The 19,608-nt window shown below is 41.4% G+C and overlaps 1 protein-coding gene across 1 annotated transcript in view; it reads right to left on the reverse strand.

The window, feature by feature from the left end:
• The window catches only part of IQGAP1 (IQ motif containing GTPase activating protein 1), a 60,749-nt gene that overhangs the window by 30,305 nt on the left and 10,836 nt on the right, over positions 1-19,608 (reverse strand). The window contains exons 3-11 of the mRNA XM_054388215.1: positions 8,222-8,378; positions 7,797-7,874; positions 6,410-6,486; positions 5,034-5,101; positions 3,961-4,074; positions 3,385-3,563; positions 2,670-2,760; positions 1,955-2,118; positions 202-286 (exon numbers count right to left, since the gene is read on the reverse strand). Coding sequence (XP_054244190.1) covers positions 202-286; positions 1,955-2,118; positions 2,670-2,760; positions 3,385-3,563; positions 3,961-4,074; positions 5,034-5,101; positions 6,410-6,486; positions 7,797-7,874; positions 8,222-8,378 — 1,013 coding nt within the window. The remainder of the gene's footprint in view (positions 1-201; positions 287-1,954; positions 2,119-2,669; positions 2,761-3,384; positions 3,564-3,960; positions 4,075-5,033; positions 5,102-6,409; positions 6,487-7,796; positions 7,875-8,221; positions 8,379-19,608) is intronic.

Raw genomic sequence — 19,608 nt, forward strand, 5'->3', positions numbered from 1 at the left:
ACAGAAGGATAAAAGATGCTATAAATCATCAGGGCAAATATCTCTCTCTAATGCTCTTAGCAGCCCTGAATACTTGAAGAACATTCATAATGGCTTGAGAGAGATCTCATGTATCCCCAGATCAACCCAGATACTGTGCTGTCTTGTCTTTTTGATCACCTCCATGGTCACTTTGCTGCAATTATTTCTGCTGATCCTTACTTTGCTGATACTGTTGTGCCGCCCTGTTAGCAGCATCCACTCCCAACTGCAACTCTTCCTTCTGCAGTGGACCTGTAAGGCCAACCTAAGGAAAACAAACAAACAAACAAACAAACAAAAAAACAAGTGGTGAAATAATGTCAGGGTATTCACTTGAAATAGCTCAAGAAAAAAAAAAAAAACTAAAAATCAGCTTTTCCTTCAAACATTCTAATGCTACACAGCTACTGCAAACAAAGAATGCCACATACACGAGGAGGACACAAATTCCTCTGCATGTTCTCAGTTCATGTGCTGAGACTGTAGGTGTACAACCTGATCAGGATTAGCAGTACAGACCCACGAACACAGCAATTAAATGCAAAACCCAGCTTCCAAAATTATGTAACATTTAAGATAAAGAGGACAATTTTGTGGGAAAAGATTCCTTGTACATGAGCTGTCTGCTAGAGTGAAATTAGTACTTGTGTAGTTTGCCATGAAGTGACAGCTGAATCAATGTTCCATTTCACTTTTGAGCACTCAAAAATGTACAACATGAAATTTTGGCACACACAGACATGCTTCTTGGACTATATGAATACACACACTGAATGCAAATAGAAAACAAGACTGAGTGACTGGGGATCAGGAGGGTTTAAATAACTTGGGTAGTAGCCATATAGGTCATGACCCTTCATACAGTTCACATGTTATGGATGACAGTTCTCAAAAAGCACCAACAGACCACATTTATGCAACAAGACCTTTCAATTACAGTCTGACTTTGTAGTTTAGAAAATAGGTGAATGCAGTTTGGTTTTGTGGTTACCAGTAACAAATATCCAAAGTCTTTCCAGTCCTATTTCATCCTTAGAGACATCTTTGGACAACTACCGTGAGTTTCTGCCACACTAAAGCTTGCTAGGACTTCCTAAAAAGCCCCAACTTTCTCTATTTTATCTTCATTGTAGGTACCAAGAAATAGTTTGCGAAGATCTTTACTCAGACATAAGTGACAAATCTTCTGAATAGCAATAGCTGTGGGGCAAAGAGTGTGCTGCAGAAACCCTCATACACCAGTCTGGGAGCAGGGTACCAGCAGTACACGCTCCCTTCAGCACCATCATTCACACAGAATCCCAGGTAAGGAACACTCGGAAAGAATGCAGTAACCTGGCTGATGAAGAGTACTCCAAAGTAGCACATTCACCGTAAGGAACTATTCTCTAAGGAGCATTGTTTAGCTACTGATCAAACCCATCTTGCATCACACCAATAAATAAACAATCGAGAGTGGCTCTGAATCACTGCTGCATGCCCTTCAGAGTGAGGGAACCTTCTGAACAAAGCACAGCTGCACTTCAGCAGAAAATCTGCTATAGTCTACAAAAGAAAGCTATTATATACCTACATAGCTCTCCATGTATATTGATATAGATAGATTCTGAGGGAGTTCAGGGAAGCGGACATGTTAAGTTACTATAAACATGTGTCCTAATGAGCCTAACGTCTGAAGTGGAAGACTGACCCAGGTCCTATGAGACAGACACATCCACACAGCCAGGTACCTCCTACTGCAACCAGTCCTGCTCCATAACAAATTATACAGCAGTTGAGGAGCTGAAGGAATGCACTGAAGTCTGGCAACAAAACAATGGCGACTCTTTGAAAGATGTTTCTTAGTTGTAGTTATACTCAGCAAGAAGGGTTAAAGGTGGTGGAGAGTAGAGAGAAATCCTCATGAATTAAGGTAACCTAGACCTTCCCTTACCTCCTGTTTCTGTTGTTTATCACTCAAGAACTGCTTGAAATACCAGTCACAATTTTCTCGTAGCACCCCTCGGAGTCCCAGGGCCGGTGTTGCCAAAGCCTCATACAGCGCTAACGCATCTCCTCGTTCCAAAGCCAGGTCAATCTTAGATATGGCTGCATGTGCTAGCAACAGTGAAGCAGATTTGAGAGAAAAATTAAATGAGGAAGTTCTATGGTTTATATAACCTACTGCTCAGAAAGAAAAACTCATGACAGATAGCAAGTTAGGTTATGTAATCTGAATGGAAGACTTCCAAATTCAATTGCAAAGTAGTACTTGAAACAGAGGCTGAAGGTTGGAAATAGTGTGCATTACTCAAGATGAAGAAGTGAAAGGGCCAGCAACATGGACAATCCCTTTCCTAAGGGAAGGGTAAAGAATTCACAGGTTACACTGGGTTGGAAGGGACCCTCAAAGGTCAACTTAGTACTAACAAGTTTAAAAACAAACAAAAGAAAGGACCCTAAAAACCCTAATCCAAGCAAAAAAACCAAAACAGACCAAACATACACACAAACAAAAAAAAAAAAAAACTAACCACAAAATCCCCCCACAAAAACAGAGGAGCTGCCTTTCACTTTTGTTCACACTACAGAAAGCCAGGAGGAAGACAGGTACAGAACCATTTTTAATATTCTTTTTCTTAAGACTATTACTTTAGCATGATACCTACTGTTCACTTTATTGATGTTCCCCTGGATCTCAGCTTGGGTCAAAAGTTCTTCATACACATCTCTCTCTCTCTCTGAATTTTCTGAGGCAATCTTAAGATGAAATAAAAATTAATCAACATTTTGTTTCTACACTTTCCTTTGCCCTCCTAAATCTTCTAATTGAAAAGCTCAGGGATGATAACTGTATAGAGCTGTGATAGGTCATGGATATGCAAAAAGAAGGTAAATACATGTAAAACAGATTAGGTTGATACAGACAGCCTACAAACACCCTATTTCATTGTACTGGCTCTATATGAACACGCAGCAAACCTCCAGAATATAGAAATGAGTACAAATAGCCGGGCATTTGATATACAGTATGGGCTTCTGAGAGCATCAGTTGATTTTGCTCATCGTTTCACTGATAGGAACACATACCTATATTGAAGTACAGGGCTAGCAGATAAAGACTGGCATGAATACTGTGTCTGCGTGACCCACATTTCAGACAGCTAAACAGCAGTCTGTTTTAACACAGCTAACTGCTGCTGCCTGTCTTCTATGATAGGAAGACAGTTTATTGGGGAGCAATGCTAGAGTACCACCAGGAATAAATCCACCTAACACCGCATACAGGACTGTAAGACAATTCTGTGAACTCCCTGCACTTTACACTGCAATACAAAATCGCAATGCATGCAAACAGATGGTTTGAAAGAAGAACTGATCTACCCTGTTTTTAGCATTCTCCATCTTGTCTTGCTTTGCTCTGTAGAGTGTATCTTGGTAAGTGGATTCCAGGTGATCATCAAGATTTATTAGCATGGCATTAGGGTTCTTCATTGCCATTAGAGTGTCAGCTGGAACTCGACGGTCGATTGCTTCATTAATGGCAATAACAGCAGCATGTACTGAAAACCAAGTCACGGACTGCTAGTTAGTACCAAACAACAGCTCCATTACAAACTGAGAACTGGAAAGAGTAGAAGAATTATCTGGAAATTTGCTAGAAAGCAAAAGAATTATCAAAGTACCTCTCATATCACCACAGCTTTGTGTTACTGACAAGAAAACTAGCAGCCTATTTCCTACTACAATACTGTAGCTAGTCAAATCACAATGTTTCAGAAAGGAGGAAAAAATACACGAGGGAAAGAAGAAAATCCTCTTCCTAGTCATCCAAAAGGCCTATCAAAAAGCTAGTACTGTCTTACAATACAGTGCATTAAAATTTACACTTTAAAAAAATATTAAAGAATCTAATCTGATTGGAATGATCATATAAAACAAAATTCTGTTTTTCCTTACATGCTGCTTCATCCACAGAAAGTTCATTTGCAAGAATTCCTCCAATCTTGCTGAAAGCAGGCATCTGAATACCATATTTTTCCAATTCAAGCCTCATATTACTGATTTCCTCCTCTGAAACATACACAAGAACAGTGTTATGAAGGCTTACACACATTAGGAATAAGCACTGCTACAGGAAACAAAAAAGTTTAGGGTAACTACAATAAATTGCAATCACTGCTTAAATAATACTTTGAATAGACATCAGTAAGGGAAATAAAATAAATGAATACAGATACACATCTTGCACACTTTCCTAAAATGTAGAGGAATACCCTGTAGTCCTTCTTGCTAGAAAACAACATACAACTCCACTAAGCTGGAAACAAGCCCCATCATTCTGAGGTGCCTCAAGTCAGGAACATGTACAGGAATTCTTTATCATTTTTTTACCCTGTAAAAAGACTATGCTGAGAAAAACACAAGGAGGATATTGAGTCATGCTGCTGCTGCTAAATACTATACAACTCAAAAAGAGTTGATTGTTTAGCATTTTATAGATACAATCAACAGCTATTATGCAGGAAAACAGAGTATACAACTTGTAAATCAGATGCATGCCTTCAAGCAGGAACCTCACTAATGCAAAACACAGAATCTGACAGTTTTGCAAAAATCAAGGAACTGAAACTTTGAGGAGGCATGTGGGCACGAGACAACTGCCAAACTCTTCTTCAGCTGATGGCACCTCTACTTTAAACTGTCAAGGAGGGTTAGAGCCATTTACCAAGTTCCAAAGTAAAACCTCTCTCAAGGGGATGGAGACAAGGTTTAAGCATTTTACAACACTGGCAAAAAAGTTAAGGGGCTGTTATTTCTGCAAGTAATGGGTAGCAAACAGGTGGCAATTCAACAGCCTGCCTCAGAAGCACCAAAAGCAAACCTTTTCCTTAAATTACTGTAACTCCTCACAGCCACTAATTTTTAATTTAATTTACATGTAGGCTATCTACAGGTACAACTCTTTAACTGATTTGTACAATGTCCAGTAGAGCATGAGATAAAGGCAGCAAACTTTGTTATTTTATTACCTGTGAAATCCACCTTGCCATATAAATCCTGAATCTGAGGGGCAAGACCCAGTTTGAACAGGTACAGGCTAAAAAAGAAAGGAAGCAAAAATATACAGAATTAGTAGTCTTTTCCTTGTGGTTCTGACAACGCCAAAGATAATTTAATGAGATACAGATTCAAGGAGCGATTCAGAAAAGCCAAAATAACTGCTCATAATCACCAAGAGGGTGAGCTGACTTATCTCTTACCCCACCTCAGCTGAACATAACTGGTCCACCACTTCGAAGTCTTCACTGAATTACACATTGGTTGAGGCTAGAAGATTGTTATGCTCAAGCTCCCTCTTCAAATAAGGTCACATAGTACCAGGTTCCTCCAGATCACGTCCAGATGGCTTTTGAATATCTCCAAGAACAGAGACTCCATAACTTCTCTGGGCAACTTATGCCACTCATTGGTCACCCCCACAGTAAATAAAATGTTTCTTAATGTTCAGAGGGACTCCCCTGTGATTAGGTTTGTGCCAGTTGCCTCTTGCCCTGTCATGGGGCACCACTGAAAAGAGCCTGGCTTCATTTTCTTTGCACCCTCCCTTCAGATAGCTGCACACATTGCTGAGATTCTCCCAAAGCCTTCTCTGAGCAGTTCCAACTCTCTCAGCCTTTCCTTACAGGAGAGATGCTCTATCCATTAATCATTTTAGCATCCCTTCCTTCAACTCTATCCAACATGTCCCTGTCTCTTTTGTGGTAGCCCAGAATCACACACAGTACTCCAGGTGTGCCCTCAGTGGCACTGATTAAGGAAGAAGCAGTCACTAAGTTGATTCACAGATTTACATATTGCATTGGGTTGGAAGGGACCCCCAAAGGTCATCTTGTCCAACACCCCTGCAGTGAACAGGGACACCCCCAGCTAGATCAGCCTGCCCAGGGCCACATCAATCTGATCCTGAATGTGGCACTAGGTTGGTCAGGCAGGACTTGTCCTTGGATGTGGCTTACTAAAATGGTGTTCATGTAGTCACTTAGAGAAATTAAGGGGTGCTGCTTCGAAGATGGATGAATCCATACAGCTAAGGACAAATAGGACTGGGGAAAGTGAGGCAACAAAATATTTAGCTCTGCCTCAGACAGTAGAGAAGGAGGGTGAGAACTGGGATGAGAAGGCAGTAATCACAACACACACAACTGGTTCTCTTTCCTTTAGCATCCGATTTGGCCACCGCCCAAGGCAAGATACTGGCTTCATGGATCTTTGCTCTGACCTGGTAAGACTGTTCTGCTAGAAAATTTGTCCTCATCCAGCCTTTAGTTCAGCTCTCTCCCCTCTTGCTTTTCAGCTTTGCAGAAAGATTTCAGAAGCAACTAGATTTCTGCTTAGAGCGTCTTACCTGAGCGCATGAATGCAATAGATACAGCGCGGCATGTTCTTGCGATCGTAGATATCCGTAGTTTCTGGATAGAATATCTAAAGATGAAACAAAGTTAGCAGTCTGAATGACACTCACTCTGTACAGCCAAATCACACAGCTCTGAAAAGCCAAACTACTCTGCAGTACAATAACAAAACAGCCCACAGAACAAAAGTCTTTGAGCTTCTCTGCCCTGGCCCAGCATTTCTCCTGCCAACCCTTCTTTTTGTTTCTGCCACCTAGACCAGGGCTCCATTTTCCTGCCTAGCTTCTACACACATGGATGAGTTCACCCTTTCTTTGCATGCCAACCAAGATACTGGGTCATGAGGTATCTGCGGGGAATTTGGTGGAAGACAAGAGATGAAAAAAAAATATACACCACAAAAGAAAAGAAGACTTTTTTTTTTTTCTTTTTTACTAAATGGGTTTGAAAATCAAGAGAGGAGACAGGGACAAAGGGAAACTGAGACCAGCACTGAGGTGCTCTGCATAACATATTTGCTGTTAGTTGGACCCAAAAGTTTTCAGTCTCAAATGCAAAGCTTTTCAAAGTTTAAACACAAGGGGCTAGTAGTGGGAGCACTTCACTCAGAAGTGCTGACAAGGCACATTACTTTCTAGTTCCTTGCTGTCATCCATGAGCACAAAACAGCATTGCTCTTTCTGCAAAAGCAAGAGCAACTGAAGGACCCTCACAATTCCACAGCACCAGTTCTTTGGCTCTCCTGCATGGGAAAATACTTTAAGCACCAATATCTCTGTCAATGTACTGGACCTCAGCCTAGTTTCTTTAACATCTCCTCACACATTTATTTTCCCACTCAAAACCACTTACATCTGAATATCTTGCTTCATACCTGGCACTTAACTTCTGTCTAGCTCCTCCCTCCTGTATTTCGAGCTAACAACTTTAGCAGCATATTTCAGTATTTCCTAATCCTAAATCTGCTCTTGTAAAATCATCATAAACCTCAGCAAGGCTCAACTAGTAAATCAACAAGTTACATGAAAAACTTTCCCAAATATAAAGCGTTCCATTTGCAAGCACGTATGCAAAGAAAACATACATGAACTATGCAGCGTTGGTTTGGTGAGACTAAGCATGACATCCCTTACAAAAAAAACTCAAACCCAACCAACTACCAACAACAAAAAAATACAAACAAAACCAAAACAAACACACAAAAATCCCAACATGTCACACTAAAAAAAAAAAATAAAAATACTTATTATCCATATATTCAACTTGACTATCAGCACAGTGCTGCCACAGTTCCATATATTTTCAGACAACAATGTTTATTAACCCAGATGATGTTATCTTCCCATCTCTATTGAAGCCAGTATATTATATTTTAATTACCTTGGGGAGACCAATCTCAGCCATGGCATTCAGCCACTGGATTACATTATCTGTGTGCCGGAAATGGAGACCAGTTGCCTGAAATAAAAATGGGCAGGAACATAAAAAGGAGGACAGTAAGAAACAAAATAGCACAGCTGCAGAAACAGCAGGAAGGGTCAGCAAGACAGATTGCGAAAACAATCCTCCCTGTACTGTTATACTGACTGTGTATGACACAGAAGTTTCTTCACATGAGTGCAAGCTCAGATATAAAGTTGAGTCCACAGCCCCACATTTAACTAATGTTCTCCTAGAGTGAAGGTGGTTGCTCAGGTAATAACAATATAAACTAACTTTGTGCTTATTTGTTCACAGTTCTGTGTGTGCTCATTTTCCTATTTGAGATGTCCACTAAAGCAGTATCTGTGGCCAATAGCTCTCACCTTATATCTAGTCTGCTCCCTGTCATAGATTTTCTTCACAGAAACCACTTTAGGAGAGAAGAAGTTTCCAAGTTTGGCCAGGTAGACTCCATTTCTCAATCCTTCTTCCAGCTCTGTCGTGGGAGGCAGCTCCTCATTCAGACAGGCCTCCATCCATCTGAAAGTGCAAGATGAACAAAGTTGGGTCATGGGAGTGTATTTCCAATTTGTGAACATAACCCCATGCTGAACAAGTTCCATACTGCTACTGCTGTCACACTCTAGCATACTCTTTACTTAGGTACAGCAGGTATAGCACTACCACACAACTCATGTCATTAAAATGCTAGTTAGTAACACTGCAGACAAAGTATTAAGGAGAAGTGCAGAGTCCAGTACTTGGAGTTTCACAAGCAATTAAGATACTGTCTCATGTTTCTCCTTCAGCCATGATTTAATTGGTACTAGCCTAAACATAGCAGCCAACCTTGCCCTTTAACTAACTTAAATCTTCCTTAAATCTTCAAAGAAGAGAAGGCTGAGAAGGGATCTTTTCAATCCCTACAAATATCTGAAGGGTGGCTATCATGGGATGAAGCCAGTGTCTTTTCAGTTATACCCAGGGATATGACGAGGGGCAATGGAAGTAAACTCAGTCACAGGAAATTCCATCTCACCATCAGAAAAAAAAAAAAAAAAAAAAAACCAAAACTTTTCTGTGAGGGTGCTGGAGCCCTGGAGCAGGCTGCTCAGAGAGTTTGTGGAGATCTTCAAACCCCACCTGGATGCATTCCTATGTGCCTGGCCCTAAATGGTCCTGCTTTGGCAGGGGGATTGGACTCAGTAATCTCTTGAGGTCCCTTCCAACCCCTACCATTCTATGATTCCTCTTGAGTATAGGCTTATCTCACAAGCATTTCTTCACTCACATTAAGTATTCACTAGTTATTCCATGACTTCGTACCACTTCTTCAAGTTCTTTCAGATGATCCCATAAATGTCCAAGAAAACTGTCAAATCTGCCTTCCCTTCCTATATATTTCCTCTGGTTCTACTAAACATTTCAAAAACGGGGGAAAAAAACCTGGAACAGGCATTCTTCTCATCATAACTCATTTCCCTTATCTTGTCTCCTTCCAGCTCACTGAAGAGTGTCAGAGATCCTCATGACAAAACTAAAGATCAGAATAGCAAATTGTCTAAAATGTCACTGTCCTCAAACCAGTGGAGCACCTCAGTATTTCCTCTGGACAGAAATACCAGAGGCTGTATACTGCAAGCTCAGCTATGCAGTTTCTTTTAAAGACAACATGCTTCCTGGTTGTTCTGTCCCTGAAAAAGGGACCATGTGGCTCATGGTTGTGCAGCAAAAGTGTTTTCATTAGATCATGCCTTGCTTGCAGCTGAAATCTAAAACTCTTATAGGATGGATGACCCTTGGATCAAAGGCTATAGAAAAGTGGCTTTCAAGACAATATTGGACTGCAAGAGCAGTAGCCCAAATAATTAGTAGCAAAATTAATAATTTGGCTCACAGGAATGATGACTCAGAATCACAGAACATAAATGGTTGGAAGAGACCTCAAAGATCACCCAGTCCAACCTTTGACCTAGCACTGAAGGGTCAACCCTAAACTATGTTCCTAAGATCCAGGTCTACATACTGCTTGAACATCCCCAGGGATGGTGACTCCACCATTGCCCTGGGCAGACCATTCCAACATTTGAGAATCCTTTCAGTGAAGAAACATTTCCTAATACCCAGCTTAAACCTCCTCTGGAGCAGCTTGTAACCATTTCCTCTGGTCCTGTTGCTTGACACCAAGGAGAAAAGGCTGGCCCCCTTCTCACTCCAAACTCCTTTTTAGTCCACCAGAACTAAAAGATAGGCAAGAAAAGGCTCGTGCTTGAACCCCATGAAGAGAATTTTAATATTCTAAATACTGTTTCAGACGCATACATGACTGTAAACTATTCAGCTCCACATTAATCTAGGCAAAATTGACAGAAAAACAGCAAGCAAGGACAGATTAAATGGGTAACTGCAGTAAACAAACACAATTTCACAGAAATCAGTCTTGTAAAACACACCTCTGAAAACTAAGTAGCTCTGTTGACCAACCGAAACTGCAGACATTTTCTATCTGCAAAGTGTAAGGCTTCATGCCTCACAATATTTTGATTAAAATCAAGCACTGTGTATACACTAAAAAAAAAAAAAAAAAAAAAAAAAAAAAAACCAAAAAAAAAAACAAAACAGTTCATACATACTAAGAATTAACAGACTTCTCCAAAGAGTGTTTTCATGGGATTCCTTGAACAGTGCTGTTTCTAACACATTTTGGCACAGATTCATGCTATGCCCCCTTCTTTCAGTTTTCCAAGAAGTAAACACAAAAATTGAGGCTGGCAAAATTGGAGGATAACACCAATATTAGCATTAACTATAATTAACACACAAGTGGTCACATCTTGAGTAAGAACAGGTCTGTCAGCCTAGGCTTTTGACATGGTTACATATCAGGTCACTGATCCAAGCTTATCTACAGACTGAGGGTTATGCCCTGTAAGATAACTGTGACACTGAAGAAATGCTGAAAGAATACTCAGAATTCAATAGAGGGTTTACAAACAGCTTGATTTCACCACTGCTGCTTTGGTTATGCAGATTGTTTTCAGTACCAGCATGCCTCTCCATATAACACAGAGTGAAGTTATTTCAAAAGAAATAGAAAATCACTACTATTCCATAGCTGCTTATCATTAAGCACCTACAACCAGCCTCTATTACAGTCCTCCAGTCTCAGTTCCACCCATTCCTTTATCTGAATGCAAACAACTATTCAATTTTAAGAGCCATCCCCTTTGCCCAGAAAAGCCTTTTCCTCACACGCTGCCTCTTTACAGCATCAAGTTGCAGAGGTTACACTTTAGAAAACAGAAGCAAGAAAAAGGTGCCACTAAGCTTTACAATGAGGTTCCCACAGTAAGTAATCACAGAAAGATGACAAGAGCCAGATAACTCCAACAGGTATAGCAGTGCAGATTTCAGAAGATCCTGGAAGGAGGAGGAAAAGGGAAACTGCACATTTCTCAGGAACTAGCAGTTGCAAAACTCAACAGCAGGGAACAGTTTTGTTCCCTGACAACCACAACAGGGGGTGGTTTTCTGCAGGAAAAGGTCAACACACCAGATTGTTCCATCTTCTCATTCTCCATCCATCTCACTCATTTCCAGAGTCCTTCCTGACCCATAACACTAGGGAAAAAAAATCCTAACTAACATCTTACAAAATTCTTTCATAAAATGTACAACATGACAATCGTAGCCTCTGCTCTGAAATGTCCACATGACAAAGGTTCTGTGTGCAGAAACTTCCAATCTGCAAACAAGTAGCTGGTTGGAATGGCAGAGACAACCTTCACATGAAAATGACTGAGCCCTAGCACCACTGAAGAAATGGATAGTGTAACATGGTTTGGGGGAGCTGCAGGGGGAGAAAAAAAACACCCATCCAACCACCCCCCAAAAAACAACCCCCCACAAAAAAACCCAAACAAACCAAAGTAAAACAAGGAAAAACAACCAAGAAGAGAGTGAATATTCTTCAGCAATCAAGAAGTATCCTTTCATATTCTGGAGAAACACCTAAAACACTCTTTGGAAAGGTATATAAAAAAAATGACATTTCCAAGCTTCATGTCCCACACATTCCTTGTGGGTCCTAATGGCTTTCCTAAAAAGCTGCAGAAAGTCAGATCTGTATGCCCTTTGATCACACCTGACTAACTGGAAATGATAATTACTCTGTCTGGTTTATTTACAGAATCACAGAACAGCCCAAGTTAGAAGATCATCTGGTCCAACCTCGTGCAGGAAAGAGAGCCTAGATGAGATTATCTGGCACCCTGTGCAGTTACACCCAGTGATGGGGACTCTATCATGTCTCTGGGGAGGTTGTTACATTGGTAGGTTGTTTTCACTGCAGAAAACTTCTTTTTCATATCAACCTCTCCATGTGACTTTGTGAAGAAAGAGATTCTATCCTCTGTAGCTGCCCTTTAAGTACTCAAAACTGTGACGAGATACCCCCTGAGCCGTCTCTTGTCCAAGGTAAAAAGACCAAACTCCCTCAATGTTTCCTCACAGGGCAGGTTTGATCATCTTCATGGTCCTCCTTTGGACCTTCTATTCACACAGTAGACAGTGAACAGTTAGCCACCAAACACTAGATGATGTGCAGCCATGTTCTCACCTATCTTGTCTTTTGAGCTCCTTGCCATCTAATTTGGGAAAACACCACTAAGATTTTATGCAAAGCCTGTAAGGTACAGAAAACAAACACAACCCGAAGGACACGTTAAGGGAGTAAGGAACTGAGTCAAAGTACAAGTATCAGAAAGCAAACCAGTTCAACAAGTTTCGACAGGAGTTCAGTATTCAATGTGAAGAGCTTAAAAATTTTAAGGCATAAAGGGATAGGAGTGCAGAAAGCATCGAGTCAGGACACACACAAGTCACAGGTGGCAGAGGCTACATATCAGAAGAGTTCCAAATAAGACATAAATCAAAATAACCTGTATTAGAAAAGCTTCCAAATGACAAAAGACACTCAGTACCTCTAGGACAAGTGAAAACAGCATTAGTAACCTCAGAAAGTCTCATTGACCTTCCATTTAGTATTTCAGGTATAGTGCATTTAAACAGTAACAATTTTGAAGTGGAAAAAGTATACATAGGAAGTTGCTAATTTGAGCCTAATTTAGCATGGAAAGCAATAGCTTTCCTGCAAGCTTCTCAACAGCCTCCCATAGTAAGAGACTTAGTACCACACCTTCCTTTCTAAGGTGACAAAAATACAGGGTCTTGTGACTAGACTGCCATGTTTCCTCAGGTTAATTTTATAAATAGAAATGCCAACACTCTCCTAATGGGATTAAAAATCAAGCTGGTTGCCACAGCTTCTCGAACAGAATGTTCTCAATGATGCCTCTACTGCAAATGAGGAATTGTGGATCACAGTTAGTTAAACTTTAAATCCCAAGTGAGACACCATGACACTGTGGAGTGCAGTCTCAGCCCCAGAAAAGCAGAGCGTGCATGCAAAGAAAACATGACATGAGTTTATAAATTCTGGAGCATTATCCAAAAGATACCATAAAGCAAGTTGAACATTGATTGTTCTCTTCCCCTAGCCTACATGGCAACATTTCCTGTGCTGCTTCATAGAATCTCTGAGGTTGGAAGGCACATCTCAACCCAGTCCAGCTCTTCACCACCCCCACAAGCAACCCTCTTCCCCATTCCTTCTGAGTGAGGCAAAAGCTTCATGCAACACCATTTGCAAGCCTTAGATCATTAAAACCAAAGACTCCTGAGAGCACACATTGCTACTCAAACCCTGAGCAACAGGGTTCATAATACCCTCCTAATAACCTTATTGGGGAAACAAAAAACCCAAACCACACCTACTTTGTTCAATGTAAGAAAACCTAAAATGAAAGTACAAGGGACATAAAACTGGATCATTTAATGCCTTACCAAAGGACATAGACAGAGGCAGTGAGTTCTGTTTAAACATCCCAATAAAGTAAGATAAATAGCCTATAATTACATCATAGCTGTCTTAAGGCACTCATACCTGCTTCAACAGGTTCCTAAGTGGGTGTTAATATAACTACAAACCCAGGGCAATTACCATACAATAAGGCTCCTCATGGTACAGCATTGCTTAACCATTCGCTAGGCCAGAGGACAAAACCATGTTCCAGAAAGCACTATGCAGTACCTTTTATGTTTAAAAGCTCACATGCTCACATAAGAATGAGAGATGTTAATTTTAAAAAGGCAGAAACATATGAAGGATTTCCAGATGAACAAGAGAAAAGCATTTCTCTATTCTCACAGGGCTGAGGAGGAGAGATGCTGCACCTGGTTGATAGGCAACTTCTCCTGCCTTTACACATCAGGCATAGGACAACATGCCATCAATAGGCTTGGCTTGCCACAGAAACCTTGAATCCCTTCTTATTACTTTGTCAGTTTCAACTATGTTCTCACCTAGAACTAATCCTTCCATCAAACTTCACCATGTGACTGCATATTAACTTTGGGACTCTCCAATTTTACTGAAGCGAGCTCAAACGAAAGTAGTAATTGTGCCTTTCTAATCAGTCTAATACCCACATGCAGCTACTACCATCAGCTGCAACTTAGAGCCAGGCCTTCCTTAAGAAGACACAACAGTAGAAACCTAACATTGGGCATTTTCAGGCAGCCAGTCTCTCAAGTAATGCTGCCTTCAAATTTCTTAATGAAGCATTGCTCCATTAGCAAGGATTGTAAAACAAACACCAGCCATTTCAACTACCAACTTGATTCACAGCACAGCATTATCAAGGATTGTGACAAGTTACACAATGACACCATATTTTTCAATGGACCTATTTTAGCCAGAACATGAGTTTAGACCCAGTAGAAACTTAACAGTGATCACTCAGCATCAATGAATGTGTGATGACACTGACATCTTGCTCTTACATGGCTAACCTTGAGACTGTGGGGAAAATGTAGAAAAGAAGAAGTCACTCGCCAAGCTGCAGACAGAACCTCAGTGCAAACTACTGAGCTTCTGAGCACTTGCCACAGAGCTCTTGATGGTGGATCAGAATCACAGGAGTCTTCCCTTTGTAAGCATGTCAGTGCCACAGCACTCCTTGCTTGCTTTTAGTGGCCCCTTACCAACTATGTTTCAGAAAGAAGGCTGAATATTCTATATTTCATCCTGAAGGAGGTCTAGAGGTGGACTGGAGGAGGATACAGCTTGATTCTCTGTCCAGGCACATACGACATTATCACTGCTGTCTGTATATCATACCAATGCATTTTAATTAGCAAAATAACTCTGCCTAAACCTGTGCTCTAACACAGAGTATCCTCCACACAGACTGTCTTATATATCTCCTTCTCACAACCATTAAACGAGTAGGCTATTTGCCCAAAATCAAGTTCTTCATAAACATCTTCAAGGTGTGATCTCTATATGCACACTCACATTGTGGGTACAAATTCATGAAATGAGGTGATGGGGTTTGTCTTTCAAAGTAATCCTGTGGGTGTTCATTCACCCACTGCCTGTTGCTATATCCATATATAGACCAAAGTACATCTTACACTCTTAGCTTCTTCAAATCTCACAGTACTCAAAATTAAATGGAAAAGAAAAGGTGCAGTTTGAATGGATGTACTGAAAATGCTGTCAAGAACTTTAAAGTTGTTTTGGTTGCTTCCCCTTCTGACTTTTCATTTCCTGACATTAAAATGTAGGGGTGATCTCTCCTTAGGATTTTACTTTTCCCCCTAGTTACACCACATTCCCAAATGTCGGACAGCAGTTACAAAACAGAGGTGGAAGCCTATCAACCGAATGCCAGAAACAGGCAGGGACTTCCTACAGTAACCAATGAAGATCAGCTGTTAACCTGCAAGAACATTCCTTAAATAATATCAGAGCAACAGCTTCAAAAAACTGAAAAGGTCTAAGTCTGCCTTTTTTCTCAAGAACTTAATTAAAACATTCTTGAGTGTATTGTAGTACTGCAATAAATGAGAAAACAGAAGGTAATTTTTAAAAGGTCTTTCAAATGTCTTTGTAAACTAACACACTCATTTCTTTCTTTCAACCTTCAGCCACATAGTTTTGGACCTCACCCAGAAACTGACAGCTAGCACACAGGAGGCAAAGCTTGAAGCTGTAACTTCATTTGAAGTACGCTGCAGTAATTCAGAAGAGAAACAGCATTCCATATGTTGCTCCAGACAGACAACACACAACAAACAGAATCCAACTTTGCTTCTCCATGTTCCTTTTAGCATTCTATACCAAGGCAAGATAACCCCTGGATATCCAAGCAGGGCAACACTGCATAACACACCACATATTAAGCATGCATGCAAAGAATTCCTTTAGTTTTGAGAGAGTTCCTTCGTCAGTAGTAGGTAGGCCTAGTTCAAGCCTTAATGTCCTCTCCAGACAGGATAATCTAGGTATCCTCACATGGCATCCTTATGTCTATACAGGTGCACTGGATTTGCATGGTGAGGTTTCAGTAGCAGAGGGGTCTACAAGGGTGGCTTCCTGTGAGAAGATGCCAGAAGCTTCTCCCAGGTCAGGCAAGGCCAGGTGCAGTCAAATCCAAGGATCTGCTGCTGCTGGCCCAAACTAAGCCAACTGGCAATGGTGGTAGGGCCTCTGTGATAACATATTTAAGAAGGGGACACAAACAGTAGCTGGGAGAGAGGAGTGAGAACCTGAGCAAAATAACTTTGCAGACAATAAAGTCATTGAAGAAGGAGGGAGACAAGGTGCTCCAGGTGCTGCAAGAGAGATTCCCCTGCGGTCCATGGTGAAGACAGTGCTGACCCAAGTTGTCCCCTTGCAGCCCACAGAGGTTAATGGCAGTGCAGATATACCTGCAGCTTATGAAGGATCCTGCTCCAGAGCAGAGGGGTGTGCCTGAAGGACACTGTGATCCTGTGGACGGCCCACACTAGAGAGGGCTCTGGGCAGAATCTGTTGCCTCATGGAGAGAAGCCCATGCTGGAGCAGGTTTTCTGGCACAACGTGCAGCTCTGCAGGGGACCCACACTGGAGCATTCTGTTCATGAAGGACTGCACTCCATGGAGAGGACCCATGCCACAGCAGTTCACAAAGAGCATGGGAAGTGTGTGGGAAGAACACAAGTTGGGGAAGTTCATGAAGAACTGTCTCCAGTGGGAGGGATAATGGAGCGGAAAAAGAGGCTGAGGAGGAAGGAGTGGCAGGGAATGCACAATAAACTAACTGTAACCCCCATTCCCCATCCCTCTGCACCATTCACGGGGAGAAGATAGAGAAGTTGGGAGTGAAGCTGAACCTAGGGAAGAAGGGAAGGACGACAGGAAGGTGATTTCAGATTTGTTCTTATTTGTCATTATCCTACTCCGATTTGATTGAGAGTCAATTTTCCCAAGTCTGTTTGGTCTGTGACAGTAATTGCTGAGTGATCTCTACCTGTCCTTACCTCGACTCGTGAGTCTTTTGTGTTACTGTCTCTCCCTCTGTCCAGTTGAGGAAGGGAGGGAGAGAGCGGCCAGCCAAGGTCAGCCCATGCCAACAGGGAAAGAATCCTCTGTGAAACCCCTTCCATTCACTAGACATCTAAAGCAGTCCTCTAGAGCAGCCAGACAAGCAAATTACACAGAAATTTTAGTCGTGCACAAGCCATTCATTGTGCTTCAGCACTTTATGCTCCAAGCCATCCCTTGCCCCAGACAGCCCACAGCATGCCATAAAACATGCAATACAGCAAAACCCAAAGGTGAGCACTAGGCCAAAAAAATGATACTTCAAAAAGAAAAAACAAACACACACACACCCAAAAAAAAAAAAAAAACAACAACAACAACAACAACCACCACCACCTACCTGGGCACTCTCAAATCCTGTGAAGGACGGTAGGCACTGCTGCAGAAGGCATTAAACAGAGGAAAAGGCAGAAGCTCTACACCAGCTCAGGGTAAAAGAAATCATCCTCAGGAAGGACCTTATTTGAGCAAGATACGGAACAGGAAACGATCAAAGCTACTGTCCTTGGCCAAGTTATGTACGACAAAGTTAAGCAGCACCCACTGAATACATCAACAGGCTTGAATTTGCTGTACTGGAAAAAGGAGACTAGAGAGGGGAAGCCAAAGAAAAACAGCCAATGTGACCAGAGTAATGAACTATTACAGAAAGTAAGAACAGGTATAACTGTCTAGGCACAGATGACAAATTTTAAACTGTACGGAGAAAAAAAGTGACACTATCAGGTCACACCCACAAAAGATAAATCTCTTTCTCTGACTGCAGCAACAGTCACCACCTGCCATGCCACACGTGCCTCAGCAAGCCAACTCAGCCTAGCTGTGTGACAGAGAAGGTCCCCACCCTCCATTCCAAGGAAAAAACAAAAAAAAAACACATTACTTTTGCCAGGTCAACAAACAGGTTATTAGAGAGTATTTCATCACTCTTAACCAGTTACCAATAGAGTATTTGCAAGAGGAGGAGTCTCAACCAGACCAAGATAGTAAGAAACAACAGCTAGAAGCTGAAGCAAAAAAAACTCTTATTGGAGAAAACACAAATTTTAATCCATTGGAACAATCAGGCTTAATGTGGCCCTGGGCAGCCTATCTAGTTAGAGGTATTTCTGCTCATGACAGGGGGGTTGGACAAGATGACCTTTGAAGGTCCTTTCCAACCTGATGCAATCTGTGAATTCAACCTTGATATTGCCTGACCTCTCAATACCTGGAGCTTCAAAAAAAATTAAAAAAAAAAAAAAAGTTGGATACCTTTGTGGTCTAACTTCATCAAACATGCTAATGCAAAAGTCCAAAAGTCATATAAAGCAAAGTTGCTTAGTCTGAGTTTTAAAAACAACAATAAAAGAGTCACAGCATGTATTACTGATGTACAGGGGGGTTAAATACCTTAAAGAAGTGCCTGTGGAAAGTTTCTCCTCCTTTCAATAATTTGGAAGCCAAGTGAAAGGTAAAAATAACAGTTTTGAGCACAAGAGAATAAATGGAAAACTTGAACCCAAACTACTAACACCAAAATTTAAAACTGCAGCAGCAAGGACCCAAAAATGGTCATATTCACAGATTGCATTGGGTTGGAAGGGACCCTCAAAGGTCATCTTGTCCAACCCCCCTGGCAATCAGCAGGAATATCCCCATCTAGATCAGGCTGCCCAGGGCCACATCAAGTCTGATCTTGAACATCTCCAGAGATGGGGCCTCAACCACATCCTTGGGCAACTTGCTCCAGGATTTTACCACTGTCATTGTAAAGAGCTTCCTCTCAATGTCCAACCTAAATTTACCCTGTTCCAGTTTCAAATCACTGCCCCTTGTCCTATCACTGCAAGCCCTTCTAAGCAGTCCCTCCCCAGCCTTCCTGTAGCTTCTTTTCAGATACTGAAATATATGCTTCAGTTTTTAGCAGTTAAGTAGCCAGATTCACAATTCCTACAATTTTGCTTCTCTGTATTTTGAAAAGCAAGGACCCATAACGTAAGGCACTTGTCCCTTTGTTAAAAAGGACTTTTATTTCAGTGGAGAGCAGTTTGTTTCAAAGGATTTTTCACATGCAGTAAATGATATCATCTTCCTCAAGCAATAGAGGTTGCGATAACATCTTACTCGTGTGGCTGCTGTAACAGGAACATTTGGCAAGAATCTGACCCATGGTAGAAAAACTGCAAGGAAAAGAGGGCAGAAGCCTCACTCAAGCTGAGTTTCAGTGACCAGTCTAAATGCCAATCAGAAGCTGGAAGCAAGCCAGCGAACACTGCTAAGACATTCAGAATACCAAAC

Source organism: Indicator indicator, chromosome 16, assembly GCF_027791375.1.
Source record: "Indicator indicator isolate 239-I01 chromosome 16, UM_Iind_1.1, whole genome shotgun sequence".
NCBI lineage: Eukaryota > Metazoa > Chordata > Aves > Piciformes > Indicatoridae > Indicator > Indicator indicator.